The following is an 18,790-nucleotide window of genomic DNA, read 5'->3' on the forward strand; positions in this document are numbered from 1 at the left end:
TCTGCCTAAACTCAAAGCCTAAGGCAGCAGGATGTGTGTGTGTCTCCCCTTGTTCTCAGAGAATTATAAGCTATTGTGGTGCACCTCATGCGGTTTCCAACTGTCATGTACCTTATGTTCTCGCCTTAAATGAAACGCTTGAAAAACGGAAATCACAGGATCTCTTCCATTTTCCACACAACTGGGTCCCTTCTGTGACAACACACAAATCATTCATTTATGAAATCATGCATTATTCATCACAATCGTCGTGTCTTTGATCACAAGTGTTATTTTCCCTGGGAGACTATTTCACACATACAGGTCTACACTTAAATACTGGTCAATCACATGATCTGCCACCGACTAATAGCCTGAATCTCCCCGCAGACTGTTTCCTGCATCCATACAGGGCCCCTCGCTGTGTCCCTCTATCTAACACACTGTAGAGGAGAGGCCACCCGGCACTCAGGACCCCTGAACATGAACAGATGTTTATAAAAATAGAAGAACAAAACAATATATGGAATTCATAAACATGCATCCACATCAGCCAAACAGTTTATCCTAGCAGTAGATGAAAATCTCGTAGATGCAGAGGAGCAATAAACACTGAGCTTTAGCTCACCTGCAGCACCATGCAGCTGAACCTGTCAGTAAAAATCTTTATGAATTTTATGTCTTCACTATATGTGTGTGACAGAGTTGCTTCCTAAGTTTCATTGCAGAACCTTTAACCAAAGGTGCTACTTTATTACAGAACATCTGCTCAGTATAGTAATAATAAAACAATGATTTAAGAGACATGTTTCACTACACATATATAAAAGTCCTAAAAGTGTACCATACAAACTGTGAAAATTACTGACAATTCAAAACAGTATTAAATTTTAAAGAAATGCACTTCAGCTGTATTTAAATGTGTCTATATCTTTTATTAAATAAAAACATCAGCTATCATCATTATAGACATATTTATCTCTTTGCTATAAAGTATTGTTGTTTGTGCTACAAAACATTAAATCTCTCTAGCACCATGTTGTACCTACTAAAAAGCTTCCTTAAAGGTTATTTAACTGCAGCTTTCAGGGGTATTGTGATAATATGGTAATTTTGTATCATACTTTTTGAAAAGTCTGCTGTCAAAATGTATGATTCCAAGCAAAATATCATTAAAAACAAACAAAATCATTTAGTGAGGTATTATTTGACATATTTGAATAGTTTTGTCTAATGAAATGCGATAACAATGGAACAGATCTCATCGCATTAAACCTCAGTTTCATTACTTTGCATGTGATTAAGCATACATTTCACAACATACCAGTATCACTAAAATAGTTACTGCAGGTGATAATAAACCGTGTGAATTAATCTATCCAGTTTATCTTTAAGTGTCGGAGCCATTGTTTTATATTCTTTAGTTTGGTTGAGAGGTAATAGAGTCTGATGCAATGTTGCTGCTATTTTCCTTTAATAGTTCTGTATATGCTGTGGGGAGAGGCGATGGTCCCCTCAGGCATCCGGAGCTGCAGTGAACCCTGCGCAGTGACGTTTTTCTCCCTCTTTCTGTTTCTCTCTTTCTCCCACATCTCAAATGGGAGAAAGCACGCAGGTTCACAGCATGGGGGGAGTGATGACACAGGAGAGGGGAGGGGCTGTGTTTCACATCTGATTAGCGTGCCCATGGAAACGGATGGTTGGAGAATCCCTTTGCCCTTGACATGCAATCTCTGGAGATTAGGGCAACGGTTGGTAGCCTCACCTACCTACTGTACCTGCCATGCGCATAAATTCAGCCTGCTACTGTTCACAGAAAACAGCAACAGCAGCATCTCTCCTTTTCCTGCCCTCAACCTTTCTGACAGTCCTGGAGGAAAGTTTTGAAGAGGTTATTTTGTGTTTCCCTCTCTAACTGCTCATGTTCAGTAGGCTCCAACCTGCAGTAACCTTGTAGCCACAAATTCACCCCTCCAACTTGAGTGGGATTGTGAATAAACCAACAGGCAGTCAAGTGGTGAGGGGAGTCAGTGGCTTCATTAGCTGGCTCAATACTGCTGCCGGCCCTTTGAACTCACAGCGCTCTGATCATAGCGGAGTACGCACTGATCATAGCAGAGTACGCAGTCTCACACCTCATCATTTCATACACTCTCTAATTCAGGAGCATATAGCACCACACTTCACAGGCAGCTGACTGACTCAAAGGGACATCTGCAGAAAGCCAGAAACTAGTGGGCTGCGCAGTTTGTTTTTAATTTGTTCTGAGCCCTCAGTGAGAGTGGGGGGTTGCTTTTAGGGCAGGGTAAAAAAGCTGCACTAATGGGAGCAACTTTTCATGCACTTTGGTTTCCTCATAGGAGTTTGTAAAGACAAAGCAAGCCTTCAGCTCAGCCACAAGCCTAGCATTATCACAGTACAACAATGCTGCATATCAAACAGTCCCCGACAGAAATAAAAGAAAGTGCTCACGACCAAAACAAACCCCCCCTGAGACGAACACTCAGAGGCCAAGAGCGGTGGCCCCCAGAGGAGGTTAAAAACATCACACGCACAGTCAGAGGGCTGGTCATGAATTCAGACTGTGTGCAACAATGTCTGTAAATTGAGAACCTGGTCGATTTCAGCTGACAATGTCATTCTTTTTTGCTCCAAACTGAGCGCCTTTCATGGTGGCTGCCATGGTAACGTGGTCTGAAAGTCGGCAAGCAATTGGTACCAGTTTCTGCCAAGGCCCAGACTTACTGGTAGGCATGCGATAAGCAGAATTTCCGACACTAAATGTTGGATTGTGAAAGCTGAACAACAAGGGACTGCCTCCTTGGTTAGGCACCATTCCATATATGCTGGATGAATGTGTGGGGAGGCTATCAGGCAGCTAACAAATCCCCAGTGCGATGCTATAGCAGTGCTGGGGCTTATTCTAGGTTAAGAGAATGTTTGGCACAATTAACACATCTCATCCTTGGCTAAATAATCCTGATCCTCTAATGTGCTTATGCAGTGGGAAGCATTTTTGTCCATGACATGTCTCAGTCTGGTTGTGTGGGTTAGTATGTCTGTGGTAATGGCATGCTATGGAGGGATTCATTAGCTAAAGCTACTCCTCTGCTTTTAGTGAATGAAGGAGGGAGGCACACGAAGGAGACAGCAGGCCTGCTCCTCCAACGTCATGGTAATAACCATGGCTACACACACCAGGGTATTTATTCTTCCTCTCTCCCGCTAACACAAATATTGTTTTGTTACCCATAAGGATTACACACGCACATAATATGCTACAACTACCTCTGATTTACACACAAATAATGTTGCTGTCTTTATATTATGCTGTGCATGTCAAGCAAATATTAGTAATAGTGCCGTGTTTGTTTTTGCAATAGAAATCCAATCCACCATTATATTAGAATATGTTGTTGAGGAATGCTTTATTAGTAGTGTTTAGGGCATGTTAATAAGACATTTTATTGGGAAGAGAGGGCAAGACCTGTGACTTAGTTTCTGATTTAATCCAATTATACTGCTAACAGAGAGAGAATCTCAATACAGACAGAAAAAAGTCTGCAGCCACGTTAGCAGCTCTGTCAGACTGTACAGTTGTGCAAGTGGTAACACCAGCATCAGGGTACAAAATTAACTTTTTTGTCCACTGGCCAAATAGCTTATGAATGTTCAAATGCTGGTGAGTGAAAAAAATCTACCAGCCACTTGCATATTTTACCATTAATTGACTGGTGGTTGGTGCTAATTCTGTGCCCTGACCAGCATGCTAATATGCTGATGTTTAGTAGGTACCATCTTAGTTTAGCATGTTAGCATGCAAATGTTTTTTAATTAGCATTAAATGCAAAGTACAGCTGATGCTGATCTATCTATCTACTGGTAATCCAGCCAATAGTTGTTGACATATTACAGTCTGGACCAAAGTGGTGGACCAACTAACTGACCATAGAGCTTTGCCACAAGCACAATCATATGTGTAATAAACTACTTTGTTCATTTACAATGTTTTTGATGCCGCAAGATGAAGTAGAAAAACACTGTGGGCTCATACAGCTAACTCCTCTCTTCTCCTCTCGGTCCAGTACCGACCTGTCCCCACTCTGCCAGCTGTTTGTTTACACATCAAGATACAACCGCAGTGAGCAATATTTGTGTTGCCGAAGTGTCAGATAAGTGATGTAGGAACAGTAAAAACAAAACAAACAAAAAAACAAACACAGAGGAGGTATGAAATGTTTTTGAGATGCTCAGCCAACCGTGACAATGGATCAATGAGATTGCACACAATTGATTCATAATCAGTGTGACTGAGAGTGATGAGCAAGACGAGTAAACAAACAGATAAGATTCAAGAGGACAGCAAATCAATTTGCGGTGACACAGAGAAAATTAAACACAGCATGGATTAAATTTTGGTGGCCATGCTTGACTGGTGCATGTTTACATTGGATGCAACACTTTCCTCTGTGTACTTGTTGCTGTAGTTAAACTCACATGCTGGTACAGTTTAATCTCTTACGTCCTAGTGGCAGAAAAACCATTATGCTGCGGCTGCATTTACAAGTGCAGACATTTGTTATGTGGTCGTTTTGGCAGTCGATACACACAAATCAGCTTTACAACTATTAATAAGCAGCTCTAGCCCATTTGCCATGCTGTCTGTGTTCCTGCATTGACACACAGCACTGTGATATACAGTTTGCTCTTGCCAGCTATGAGGGCAGTTGATGAACTTGGCATTAAACCAGAGGACAGCCATTTCTCTTCTCTGACTGGATGGACAAGTGCTGGGAGATGTATATCTCTCCAGGCTCCACTGATGGACTGTTGCAGATTCAACAGGGATAAGCTGTCAGTATTCCACTTTCCGCTGGGCCATAATAAGACAGAGCGCCGGCCATTTGAAAAAGACAACATAACAGATATCACCTTAGGAGGTGGTGGTGAAACTAGGGCGGGGAATTAGGGAGCAGCCAACCAGCTATTCATCATTCGTCTGGAGACTGGCCAGTTTGTGACACTGTCAACTATTTTCTTCTCTGCCTCTGCCTCTACCTCTCCTGTCCTATTCTTCCTCTTTTTAAAAAGGAGGCAGTCATGCAACCAGTAGCAGCAATAACCAGGCATTCCTGAAATTCCCCCTTTATTAAACTTTAATTAGGGAATTACCAACCGGGGAAAGAAGTGTTGAGATTTGGTGGAAAGAGGGCAAAACCAGGGGCTCCAAGGTCATCAGAAGAAGAGATAAGAGGCTTAGTGTTGTGAGACATACAGTGTGTTATCCTACCGTTTTACTGTTTTACCAGCTGAACATAAACATGGGAATGTCTCATGGGAAAAGATCAAATGGGATACTACAGAGACTGGATCCAATTTCAGAGCAATAAGATAGCTGAGATATCTTTGTTTATGGAAATGAAATATGCATTATCCAATGATAGACCTGCCATGGCAACAATCAAAAGGTCTTATCCTGATGCAACAGATGCTGCCACATTCAATCTATACGTATTCCACTACAGATGGGTAGAGATATGAAGCTAGCTGTTGCTGTATGTCATATCTGTCACATTGTGATGCTCTCCCTACAGGCTGCAAGAGTTAATCTATACTGCCAGTGTTATCACTGGGGCCTAGCTTATTTTTAGCAGCTTTCATTACACTTTTCCATCCTGTAGCCAGATTGGATGGTTGAGATTTGTCAGGAGAATCACAAGATGTTCTCCCTTCAAAATCTCGGTGCCGAGCAGTGGCTGACAGCTTTCCATAGCAGGAGACATCTAAATTGTCTCATTATGGACCTGAGTTATAACAGCCTGAGCCACCTGGAGAGGAACAGCAGATGAGTTGTGTCAGCCGAAGTACAATTACTTAACCATCTCACATTGCAGTGTGTGTGTGTGTGTATGTGTGTGTAGCGGCCAAGTGCGACTCCATGTATGCATTTGCGGCACCGTCGCTCAAAGATCAGCTGCAGTTGGGCGTTGTGTAACATAGTATTTACAGCGGGTATCACTGTAAGACATTGAAGGTGTCAGTGTGCTTTAACGCAGCGGTTGTCAAATCGTCCAATAGTATCTGAAACCCTTTACCCCTCCACATCTTTCTAACGTTGGATTTGGTAACTTTTAACGCAGCAATTGGTCAGGTGTGCAGAGATGAGACAGTTTGCAGGATTTTAACTTTTCTGTTCTCTTTTCTTTTCTTTTCTTTTCTTCACACAATTACTTCTGTCACTTTCTCATGTATACAAATGTGAATATGTTTGAAGAGATACTGACTGAAAGCGTGACCGTTCGTAACAGCTAAAACAACTTTTTCCTTCAAAACGTGGTCCAACGAATGCAGCATTGTATTGACTAGTTCTAGCAAACTGCTAGACTACAGCCTTCTACCTCTTAATGCTAAGGGTGTTTTTAGGGGCGAAAGGGAAGCAGGGCCTCCTCATAATACTTCTGTTAGCCTCAAAATCTACTCAAACACAGAGTGTATTAACATTCAACCCCTTGGATTTGAAAGAAATGAGCTGAATGCCTTCAGAATGTGTGAACGTCGCTCATTCACTCTGTATCTGGAACAATAACAAAAGGATAATGTGCAGATTAGTGCTCCTAGGGGCAAAGATGGGCTTTGGATGCGGAAATATGCAACAGAGACTTTTCCCTGCTGCAAATGAATTAGCCCAGTGTTCGCCCACAAATATAGTGTGTAATGTGCTCGCAGAAGAAGATTAGTGTGGAAATGGAACTTGAGATGTCTGGCGTTTCAGGGATATACATTCAAAACATTCAACAAGCTGTCTAGCTCAGTCATGCAGTTCACCATTGTTGAAAGCTGAAAGCTAGAAACCCTTCTCTGTTTCCTCCATTTCAGTGGAAGTTGTTCTTTTAAAATTTCCTTCAATATGCCACAGCTGAAGGTCGTTAATTAAGAAAGGCTACAGAGAAACGTTGCCTTGCTTCTAATGACATTTTGAAGTCTGCTCTTGAAGAAAGCTGCCCTCTATTCAAACAAATTGATCTTGGCTGTTAGAGAAGCTGAAGTGGTTTTTTACGCAGTAGGCAGGTTTTAGAGGCAGTTTTTTAAAGTCTCAATCAGTCCACGTTCATAAGGTCACAGCTGTGCCTTGTTCATATAACCACCAGAGATATCACCACTCTGCCACACATAAATATACTGAACTAAAATTGCTGAAAATAACTTTAAGGGACCAGGGAGCCTAGCATCATCATATCTTTTGTAAGCTGCTCAAATGCTGTATTCAGTAAACTTGCTGCTTCTCCCCACCTCTGCAGTCGACTGGGTGACTTATCTTAAGCTGCATCCTCACCCAAGACCTCGTAAACCCAAAAAAAGGTCATTCTAAGACTAAAGATGGTGTCAGTGTCTCTGAAGAGAGGAGACTGGGATGTCATAACCCCAGATGAGTGATGTCAATCAGCTTTGACGGAAAATGCCAAATGGGAACTTGTAGTTCCTCTTGACAAAAGGTGGCCATTTGGCTCTGAGGAAGTTGAACATTATACGAATTTGGGAAAGTGATTGTTGCACGTAAGGATCAGTTTACTCAACACCATGAATACTACTCGACCTGTACAGTTGCATAATAGGGTGGTCTAAAAAGGGTAATCAATGCCGCGTTCATTACATATTGAAGTTATCATAATTACAAGTTTTCGGCTTGTGAACAGTGTTCACATCAACCTCCAAGTCATAATTACAACTGGGAAACTGGGATTTTTCTGAAAGCTTTTATATACCCGACTTGATAATACGGAAGTGGCTGAAAACCAAGCAAACTTGGATACCTTGCGTTTAGGTCTGTTGTTCAATGTAATTAAACTTAAATTTAATGGATATAATGTAATTTTGCCAATACACAGTATTTTAAACCCTGATCCAACACAACTTAGATATCATACAACCTCCGAGTTACCAGATGACACTCAAAAGTCCGTGACGTGGGAATCTTTCCAAACCTTCCCATCCATCTGACATAGCGTGAATGCAGCATAAAAAATAACGCTTTTGAGTTCCATTATGGGGAGTGCAGGATCCAGTGAGTCATGATAACTCTTCCTCTGCTACACTCTTTTGTAAATCTCTCTTGTGAGTCCCTCAACTTTACTAAAGTGCAATACTAAATAACAAAGTACCTCTTAAATCACATCTACACAGCTCCATTTCAGTAATTTAGATTGTTTATGAGAGTAATGAATGATTACGTACATTCAATTGTTCATTAAAATTAAAAATGGATCGCTCTATAAGTAACACCAACAATACCTGGTCACTGAGATATTTAATCACTTTGACAGGACCAAATAAAAAAATCCTGCTCTGTTTTTACTCAGATTTCATTGGACTAAAAAACTTGGAATAGTGTGAAAGATCACCCATGTGAAATCTCCCATTACAAGTGCTGCAAAACATTCTCTGGCCAGATCTCTGGTTCTCCAAGAGGGGGTCTCTCAGTTTATGATTGGCCCAAAGGTTATAGAGACACTTGAGGTGGACCTAACCGTTTGGAAAAGAGGGGCTTAAGGGGATCAGGCCACACTTATTGAGAGATGACTGAGAACATCTGGGATCACTCTCAAACACACACATGCACATGTTCACACACACCTAAGATATTCACACACATTCTCTGACAGACACACACACACACACACACATAGCTATTAAGCTCATCTCTAATCTTGGATCAAACACCGAGACAGGATGCACCTCTGCAAGGTCTGGTGCTGCATGGTGTTTGTAATCTTGAGGGAGAGTGACAGAGACATGAGACACAAGGAAGGGTTTGGGTTTCCTGCTTCAGCCAGGACTAAGACTATCTGCTGGGCTTTGGGTGCACCACACTGACTTGATGAACTACAATGCTGGGTGGGCTTTAAGAGGCCCACACACACACATACATAGTTATCTGTACATGTCTCTTGTTTCCTCATCCATTACCTCTGTAATCCCTCTTAGGATTTTGCATTTTCTTCAGGCATGGATGGACTTGACTCATAATCAAAATGTGATACTTTGGGTGAGAGGAGGCTGAAGAGGCCATTTTCTGGGATCTAATTGTTCTCCCCTTCGTGTGTGTGTTCTCCAGGTCCCATGGCCTCCACGGAGCATGGCAGAGAGCTGGAAGAGGCGGCTACGGTGAGAAAGCTGGTCCAGCAAAACCCTGCGAGGGGCGGTCAGACCCACAGACCAGCCGGCTGGAAGAGGAGACGCCCACGGCCCCGTCTTTCCCACAAGGGGCCCATGCCATTCTAGAGCAAGGTGAGTTTCTAACAGTCGGGGGTGAGAAGACGCTCGTTAGGTTTTGTTGGCAGAGCGTGCCATCAAACCTGTAGTAAAACAGTCAGTGTCAGGCAGTAAAGGGCAGTAAAATTATGCGCCAATATTTGCTGTGTTTGGCTAACTGACCAACTTTCTCTCAGAGTTTCTGTCGGGTCAGAGCTGCACATTTCTCGAGAGAAAAGGAGCAAAAACATTTCCCGTTATATTAAATCATAGCTGCTGACTAGTGGGGAAATACAATTACTTAGAGGAATTTTTAAAAGGAATGATGTTGAGTCCTGAATTACTTGGCAGAAACATTTCGGATGTTTTTGATGATGAATGGGAAAGTAAAACTCTTCTAGGAATACTGGAAAATCTGTTATGGACCATCACAGCTAGACTCAACCCCACTACAAGGATGTTATTGTTGGCTTTGGAAAAAGTGCATGTCTTAACAGATTATTGGACTTTAGCCTACCAGCTTGCCTGCCTTCTTAGGTTGTTTTTAAGGCTGCGTCATTTATTTCCTCATATGGGAGACGGTTATAACTAGAAACATAACCTTTCAGTCAATTCAGCTGAAATAAATCTTTTCTTTCCATCTGATTAAGTCAATTAAAACCTTTTACCAAAGATAATACATTTCAGAGTTGGGTTTCCCAGCTCAGCCTCTTTGCATGAAGGAATGTTTAACTCACTGTCAAGTAAAACAATCCTTCATGTGAAAACTCTTTCATCCAAAATCAGAGATAATATTTTACTTATCACCTTTTCACAGTTTGATTTTCTATGCTGAACCAAAACAAACACTGTATTTCAGCAAAAACAGATCAAGCGACATTGAGAAACTAAAACATACAACCGCCAATTAAACAGCATGATCAAATTTACAGTATATACAGATTAAAACTGTCTAAGCACTTACTAATGTTAGCATGTCTCTGTGAATGAAAGGCAACAGCAGTACAATTATGTCCGTGCATTAAGAAGCACAGGAGCCATTCACATGTCTCTCCCAGACGCTGTGAGAGACAGGGAAACTCGACAAGACACAATATCCCTGCAGGAGGTGCCGACCATACAACACTGACCTGCAAAGGGCCGCCATAAATTAAAGCTGTAGTGAGACGAAGCTGCAGCCAGAGAGTGTCAAGGCATGGTTAATCAGTTTTAAGGAAAGGGGATCAAAGCCAAAGAAGTTTGGAAACTCTTTTCTCTAAGGTTTTACAATCTATGGTGAATTATGGATCAATGTTGCTTTTTGTGTTTTTGGACTTCTTTTGAGCTCATTCCCGTTTCCCAAACGGGACTTAAGAAGCAGCAGCACAAAGGGGAAAACAATGAGTAAGGGCCAAGCCAGGGCAGTGTGCACTTGAAGGACAACATGAGTCCTCCAAATTTCCTCGGACTGCCAATAAAATGTGAGAATCCTCTCTGCGAGTTGAGTGGTCAGTGCTTGTGTTCGGTGCCAGAGTGCCGGCCACACAATAAGGGGAGCTTCAGGAAGTTGTGAAGCTCTGTAAAAGTGAACGGCTCAGTGAGTCACAATGCTGTCTCCGCAAACACCTCTTAAACCACAACATGCTGATGATTTCCCTTTCTTGTTCACTTCCCTCTCCGGCTCAAAGTTCATCTCGTTCAAGGATTTCTGTGCATACCATTGCATGCCAGTTTACCCCAACCTGACAAGCGTGTGAATCAGGCTTTGCATTAGCAGCATTTAAGAGGAATCAACGACCACAGTAAATGATTCCAAAAAGTCTTCTGAGTTAGTTCTTTTTTCCCAGGCAGGATGCTATCTGACTGGAGGAATTAATTCTCCACAAGGCCTGATATCTAGCGTCAATCTATCCATCAAGTCGATCTGACAACACATCAACTTGAAAGGCTCTGCTCTACTTCTGATGATAGGAAAAACACCTCTGCAAGCAGCTGGTGATGCATTTTGTTTCGCTCAAACACAAAGTTTTATGATCAAAGCTAGACTTCAGTGGAGACACCCAGCTGAGGACCGGTGAGACTCATAGGCAGACAGACTGAATGTGGATACGTCATTACTGGCCTAAACCTAACTGCTGCTCTGTTTAAGTAGAGATTAAGAACAATGTTGGATGTGACAGTGCCCATCCTATTTAGCAACATCTCCCCATTTCAGTGTCAAAAGCAGCTCATCTTTTATTCTCTAAGACACCTGAGGCAAAGTTTGCCTTTTCATCATTACACATTCCAGATGTGAGGGACTCCAAGAAGAAAGATGGCGACCCCGGTCATCCTCTTGAGCATCTGAGTAGACTCAGATCCGAATGTGCTATTACAACTCTTGGATCTAAGCCATGCCAGTGACAGTCTAAAAGACGACAGGATATTACAGATTTAAAGCCGCAGGCAATTTACAAAAGCCCCTTGAGACCCTCAGTGTGAGAAAACTCGGTGAATGAGTCTTCCAAAGAGTTTTCCATCAGAAAAAATGTAGAGCAGGTCTGCAACTCCTCCCATACACTCCCTCTGTGACACACCATGACTTCAAGGAGCTGCTACACTGAGATCATCCTGCAGACCCAAACAGCACAAAAGACAGAACAACAAACAGCAATATAACTCAATGGAGATTAGATATACATACATCAGTTCTCCGGGCATTACATGACTTCAGAAATATGCCATCTCGAAACAAGAGCAGACTCTTATCGGTGAATGAACCTTGTTGTCATGCAACAAGGTTTGCACTACTCACGTGAAATCTCTGGAAATTATCACAAGACAGGACAAGATAAAAGGCGAAGGAAGATAAAAGATTTTCCCATTGACAAGGAGTGAGCCAGTACCCCGATTGTAGTATAATGTTGGGCTTGTGAATCACAATGAGATATACAATTGTTTTTCTTTTCCCCTGCCTCACTTTTCTATCAAAGATCGTGATATCTGGTTGGAACATGTCCATGTCCACTGTTTATAGTTGTTCTGGTGCAAGATAACAGTAGAGATGCCTAGAGGGGCACCCTTATTGGGGAGGAAATTGAAATTGTCTGCATGACTCATGAAATGTTTTTTAGGAAACAAAAAAAACACACGCTGACGGCACTTTCCTGTTTTATTTTCTTGTTTTGCAGGCACTGCTTTGAGCGCCCTCCCCCAGGTTCTGATTTCTATGCTCTTCCTTTGCCTTGGGGGGCCTTGCAACGAAGGGCCTACGCTTGCCCAGCCTGAAGAGTGATGTCCATAGCACCTGCTGGTTCTTCAAGCAACTCTGTCCACAAAAAATCAGGACAAGCCGCTCACCCTCAGCTCTAGGAGGAATTGGGGGCAGGGAAGGGGGGTGGGAGGTATTTAGCCCGAGCTATCAGATTCTATTTCTCTGTCTCTCTCCTTCTCTCACTCCCTAACTACTTATCTATCTCTGTCTTCTCCCAAGTGTTTTTTTTTCCTATCATTTGCTTAATAGAGCCCAATCATAGCAGTCTCCCTGTGTGTCTCAAACACTTTGCATGACATGTGGTGGAGAGGGAGCCCGGTCAAAACAATCTGAGTCTTAAAGCATCTGTCACTTCTCCACAGTGTAGTTTTCCCATCTCTCAGATTCAAGGTTACTGCAGCCGCTAGTTTCATTGCTGTGTAGCTACTTAGTGGCTTTACTAGTGGGAGAGGGCTCTAATCATGCGGAAGGGCAGTGTCAGTTTTAATAGTTGACAATAGCAAACATTAAGTTCACTTGATACTCTGGATGTCTGCTGCGAAAAGGAATCAAATGTTTCATGTTTAATATGGAAAAGCAAGAGCGTTACATCTAAACAACATCATGACTTTGCTTAATTATCATTATTAATGGTGCTTTGTACCTCCTAATGAGTGCGTCCACATGCAAAGTAAAGTTGGACTGAAAAGAGAGCACATATTGTCAAAACAATCTATTTAAGTGACAGAATAATTCCTTCATTTAGGAGATTCTTTAATCCAAAGCTATTTTGGTGTTTCTGAACTCATTAACACCTTGGGGGGTTTACTGATGCGCTCAAGGTTACTGTAACATGTCCCACCTTGGATGAGTCCTTTGACCCCAAATCCCAATCCCAATCCTGTCCCCAATCCCCAGCCTTCTCACCACACTGCTGCCCTGCGCAGCTGCTCTACACGACTGTTAACTGGCAGGGGCGGTCTGCTCCACCGACAGGCCACCTTGCCTTTTAATGAAGTGCCAAATAATAACCTTCTCCACAATGCTGCCAGGAACGAAAGAATGAAAGGGTTAGGGAGAAATGAGAAACACATTACCTCTTGTTTGAAGTCTTGATACACTGACACATTATGCATTTTAAATTTCTGCAAACAGAAAACACACGTGAGACAATGTTAGCACGGAGGAGTTAAATTAGACCAAAAAAAAAACAAAACAGACAAACATCACAGCAAGCATCAGCTCAGTTAAAATGCCACCATGATCAGCCTACCACTAGTGCTCTGGCTGTGTTAATATTCAGCATAAGGCTGGTTTGACCCTGTGACCGATATCTTTCACTGACGAAATGCTATGCCTTTCCATCATACTGGAATATATTATATTACTGTTTATGTTTATTTCTGTGTTTAAGTAGTTTTATTTCTTTTTTTCTCAGGGTGCTGTGATAGAGGCTTGTACTAGAGCAGTCTATTTTGCGCATTTATTTAACAAAAACACAAACATACAGTACATTTAAAGCTTATATGAGCATATTTTCGTATACTGTATCTTTACTCTCCCTCTATGTATACACCAATATAGCCATGTATCCAGATTCAGTCATTTTCCAGATCCTTTCCCTACATTATGTTGGGTACAGTTGCCTTTCTAGTCTGCCCTTCCACAGCACAGGTGGTCGTGGCTTTGATCATTACGCTCATTAAATCCTAGAGTTAATCTTTTTCAGATGGATCTCCCCAAGGCTGGCCGGGGCCACTTAGTCTGAGCTCATTGTTAAATTGGCTTAGACTGAAACCACACCCTTCCCCCTTTCCGATCCCCAAACCCCTGCTGATTCAGTGTGTAACCATGTAACATATTAACCTGTAGAGCAGCCACCTTCCAGTCGTTTGTTGTGTATTAGGTGTGCGTAGCAACTTCCTAATTTTTTTTTCATTCGGATTTAAACCTGATTTTAAATACACAACATTACAATCAGCAAACACCCTTATTCAAGGCAGTTTTGACCAGATAAGCGACTGGCTGGTTAAACTAGATTTCCAACACTCTTTCCCTCTCGCCATGTCTCATGCAAATATTATAATAAAATGCAGAGTCTTCTCAGTCCCAGCATGAGAAGCTTTTATTAAGAGAGCATCTAAAATCACAGTGGTAATCCACCCAGCCAAGCTCACCTTGATTAAAAATGTATTAAATCCTAGGGCACTGTGAAGAGTAATAATTTCAGTTCCACCATTATTTTTTCATACCCTCTCAGACAGAGATGTAGATTTCATTAATGCTCCTTGGGTATGAGACAGCTTTTCTCAGGATGTCTCATGTATTATTGGGGAAGATAGTAGGAAGATATGAGCTGGGGATGGAAGTTCTGAGCCGCAGGAGTTGGGATGCTGGAAGTAGACTGGGTCATGAAAAGGGGTTCAAATCAATATTTCCCCATCTCAGAAGTTATTGTTACGGAGCCGAGCAACGTCTGTATCCGCACTGTTCTTCATGAATGTATCCTCACCATCTGCACCAGCCATGCTGCCCTTTCAGAGACCAGAGCAAACCAATGTTTATGTAAAGTACCCTTTGAACCTTTGTCTGGTTATCAGTTGAATCCAAAAATCAAAGCCAAATATCCCACTGATCCAAAGCCTCCGGTGTCAACTAGTCCCAACAAATAGACGTGGCTTTGCTCCAAGACTTCTCTGTATGGGTTCGCAAGGCTGCACTTTTGCAATTCCATTATGCTGCTGGAAAAATACACCCTGAAAACAAGAGTCTCTTGGTATGGAATGGTTTTCCAGTGTATTGTGACAATTTCTTTGTCTGATTCTTGTCTAGCTGGTTGTCCAAAGCTTACTTTTTGAATACAGTGTGAAAAGCTGTATCTTTTGTGGATGTAACAAAATAGAAAAGTAGTCTGCAGCACAATATGTCGTGGACACGTGAAAGCTTTCAGGCATTCTTTTCTTGTAGATCATAGCCCACAGCCCTCCCCTGCACATCAGGTTAATGGGCCTTGTGGTGTGGAAGGACAAGCACGTCCAGGCTCAAACTGAAATGGTAAACCAATACATTATGCTCGGGGAGCAAAACCATTTTCCTTAATGGTCTTTTCCAGCAAGGCTTACACAAGAGAAACGATTCCTATCCTCTCAATGTTTCCTCTCCAGTTCCTCTTCTCTGTGACCATCACAAGGCCTGAGTAATGTTCCTATGCACTTGTTAGCATGTTTTCCTGGTAGAAAAAAAAATGTTTGTTCTGAGAACTTGCCCCTTTGTGTTTAGTTCTTTTTGTCCAAATGCATTTGGCTGGGAGTGTTTAAGAAGTGGGGATGAGCAGAGAGATAGATTTGTGTTACTGGTGGAGACGAGAATAAGCTAGCAGCAGGTTATAGAATATTAGCTTAGCCATTGGTCTCTGTTTCCCAATAGCTATAGACACAACCCCTGCACTAAAAGATCACAAAAAACACAAGGTTTTTATGTTATTTATCCTATTGTCATTCTATACTCTCAGTTCTCTACCGGATACAATTCCTTTAAAGTTACACTGAACCAAACATTTCACTCATTGTGGAAATGGAAACAGAGTTGGCACACTAAACACATTCCATGATTTTACCTTGTGAATCTCTAAGCCCATCAAACTGTATCATGTTGGCCTTCAGAGTGGGTGTCTGCAGGATCAAGTGGCTGATATTCAATCCAATGCATTCACACTTTTCCACCGGCTGGGCAATCCAAAGGATAACTAGATTTTATCTCCCATGGGAAATGGCTATGATCTGTCATAATCTTGGAGCCTCAAAATGAGACTTCCTACACCCAGAATAGCACAGGCCCCTCCTGCCTTGATTGTGACACATTCTCCATCTATATAACCACTGTTTCCAAAATCAGCTACATTCAGAACAATCTGAGGAGAGATGCAGTCTGCAGGCTTTACACGCCATCGCAACAGTGTTATTAGGTCTCAAGCAGATACCATTTGAAAGACAATGTATTACTCCTGAAACTTATATTCTGTTTATGGTGTGTGCTCATATTACTCACCAGGCCAAATGTACAGTCCCTGTCTCTGTTTTGATGTTGAACTGGGCAAAAATAAATGACATAAATAAATAAATAAAACAAGTGTATCAGAAATGGTTGAAATACTGTGTACATATTTGAACTTTTGGTTTCTAATTTATAAAAGATAAGCTTTAGCTCTTGGAGTACTTATTTTATTTTTTCCTTTCATGCGTAGCTTTGTGTTTTTATTTTCTATTTCTGTAAAGTGTGTAAATATATCTTTATGATAATAAGTAATATTAAAAATCTTATTTTAAGAAAACACGGTGTGTGTCAAATCTTTTTTGGGAAATGAAAAAAGCAAATTAAAAGGTTAACATATATCATATAGGGGCTCTGCGAGGCTGTACTTAGACATGTGGTCACAATGACAATGTCAATATGCAGATGTTTAGCATGTTTACCATGATCACCAGTCAGTTTAGCATGTCAACATGCAACAATATGCTAATTAGCTCTAAAAAAAAAAATAAAGCACATGATGGTGCTAGATGGAAAGTTACCAAAGTTATAACAATCCATCCAGTAATTGTAGAGACCTTTTACTCAAAACCACAAATGCGAACCTCATGTGGCACTACAAGTAGTCAGGGGATCATCAAAGTCAGCAGGATAAATTGTCTGGGAGCAATGAATGTCTGGTGCCAAGCAATCTTGTAGGGGTGAAGATACTTAAATGGAAAAGTGAGAACTTCAACCTGCTGGTGAATATCTGTACCAAATTTCATGACAATACTTTTGTCGTCAAGACATTTCACTAAAAAACAAAAACAACAACCTCATGGTGCTAGAGGAAAAGTTAGAGGATCATCAAAGTCAGCAGGATAAATCATCTGGGAGCAATGAATGTCTGGTGCCAACCAATCTTGTAGGAGTGAAGATAAATGAAAAAGTGAGAATTTCAACCTGCTCGTGGCACGAGATGAAAAGTCAGATGATCACCAAGGTCATGAGACTGTTTCTTCCAGGGAACTTGAACATCTGTAACAAATTTCATGACAATCCTTTTGTTGTCAAGACATTTCACTGAAAAACAAAAATGACAACCTCACATGGTGCTAAAGGAAAAGTTAGGGGATCACTAAGATCAGAGGGCTTCATCCTCTGGGGAACATGAATGTATGTACAAAGCATCATGGCAATTCACCCAAAAGTTGTAGTCCAGTCTGGAACCAAGTGCTGGACCAACCCAGACTGCCAGTGCCGCTAGTGTGTGGTTGTGAAAAAGGTGGAGAATAACAGATACAAGTTAAATACAGTGTACAATTGTTATAATGGAGTGAAATGTAAGGTTGACATTCATCCTCTCAGTTCAGCACAAGGAGTGACACAACCTAGTAGAAACATCAACAAGCCAACACACAATAGTTAAATGCAAATGGGATGCTCTGATCAGAAAAGAACAGTCTCCTGCTTACTCAACAGAAATTCTTGAGCACAGATGCTTTATTCACATTTTTTCAACTATTTTACTTCATGTCAACCCCTTGTTTGTGTATTCTACATTTGTGTAGTCGAAGCTGCCCTGAAATTCTACAAAAAACAAAAACAGCCATGTTTACTGCCATTTCCAGCAGATATTCATGCGCTGCTGTAGCCTATGCACATACCTTTGGAAATGTAAATCAACTCCTCATCCATTAAGGAACACATCACCAGTGACAGGGAGCCTTTCCAGAGCTTATAGTGCATACTAAGCAAGCTGCACATTAATGCATGGCAGCTGCTGAGCATGCATGGAGACTATAGATATGTCTAAAAGATTCAGCGAGCATACATGTCGTTTCTACATACAATAGAGCCTCATTTAGTGCTGCTTGACATTCAGAAAAGATTTCAGTAGAGGTAAACACACTGTGTCCCAACATTTATACTGTATTTCAAATTTTTTGGGAACACTACTGCTGGATTAAACCTGTCAAAAAATCTATAACCCTTTGCTTTTTGATTAAATATCGGTAGATTCCTCTGCTTATGATGTACGTACTCAATATTTATGGAAACACTAGGAAGATTTTTTAAAAAGTTGTACTAAAAATGACACATTTGACACCTTCACTCACTATTTTCTTATCATTATATTGTTGATGTATAAGCAAACCTAACTGAGGCAATGTGTTGAAATATACTGGACCTTGCATGGCAGCCACTCTTCCTCCTAAACCCCCACTGGGACCACTCAGGGAAGTGTCTGGTTAACGCGCAGAGCTGACATGTCATGATAGACAAGAGGTGCACCCCTGAGCCCCAGCAGCCCCCAAAAGACGCCCAAGGTTATATCAT

The 18,790-nt window shown here is 41.5% G+C and overlaps 1 protein-coding gene across 1 annotated transcript; it reads left to right on the plus strand.

Annotated features, from left to right (window-relative positions):
• The first annotated feature begins 3,643 nt into the window (after positions 1-3,643).
• Positions 3,644-16,524, plus strand: apln (apelin). Its single transcript, XM_044363450.1, is given in 4 exon segments — positions 3,644-3,661; positions 5,527-5,564; positions 9,081-9,264; positions 12,378-16,524. Coding segments are annotated over 3 exon segments (234 nt in total). The 3' UTR covers positions 9,259-9,264; positions 12,378-16,524.
• Positions 16,525-18,790: the final 2,266 nt, after the last annotated feature.

Source organism: Thunnus albacares, chromosome 10 (assembly GCF_914725855.1).
Source record: "Thunnus albacares chromosome 10, fThuAlb1.1, whole genome shotgun sequence".
In the NCBI taxonomy this organism is placed as follows: Eukaryota; Metazoa; Chordata; class Actinopteri; order Scombriformes; family Scombridae; genus Thunnus; species Thunnus albacares.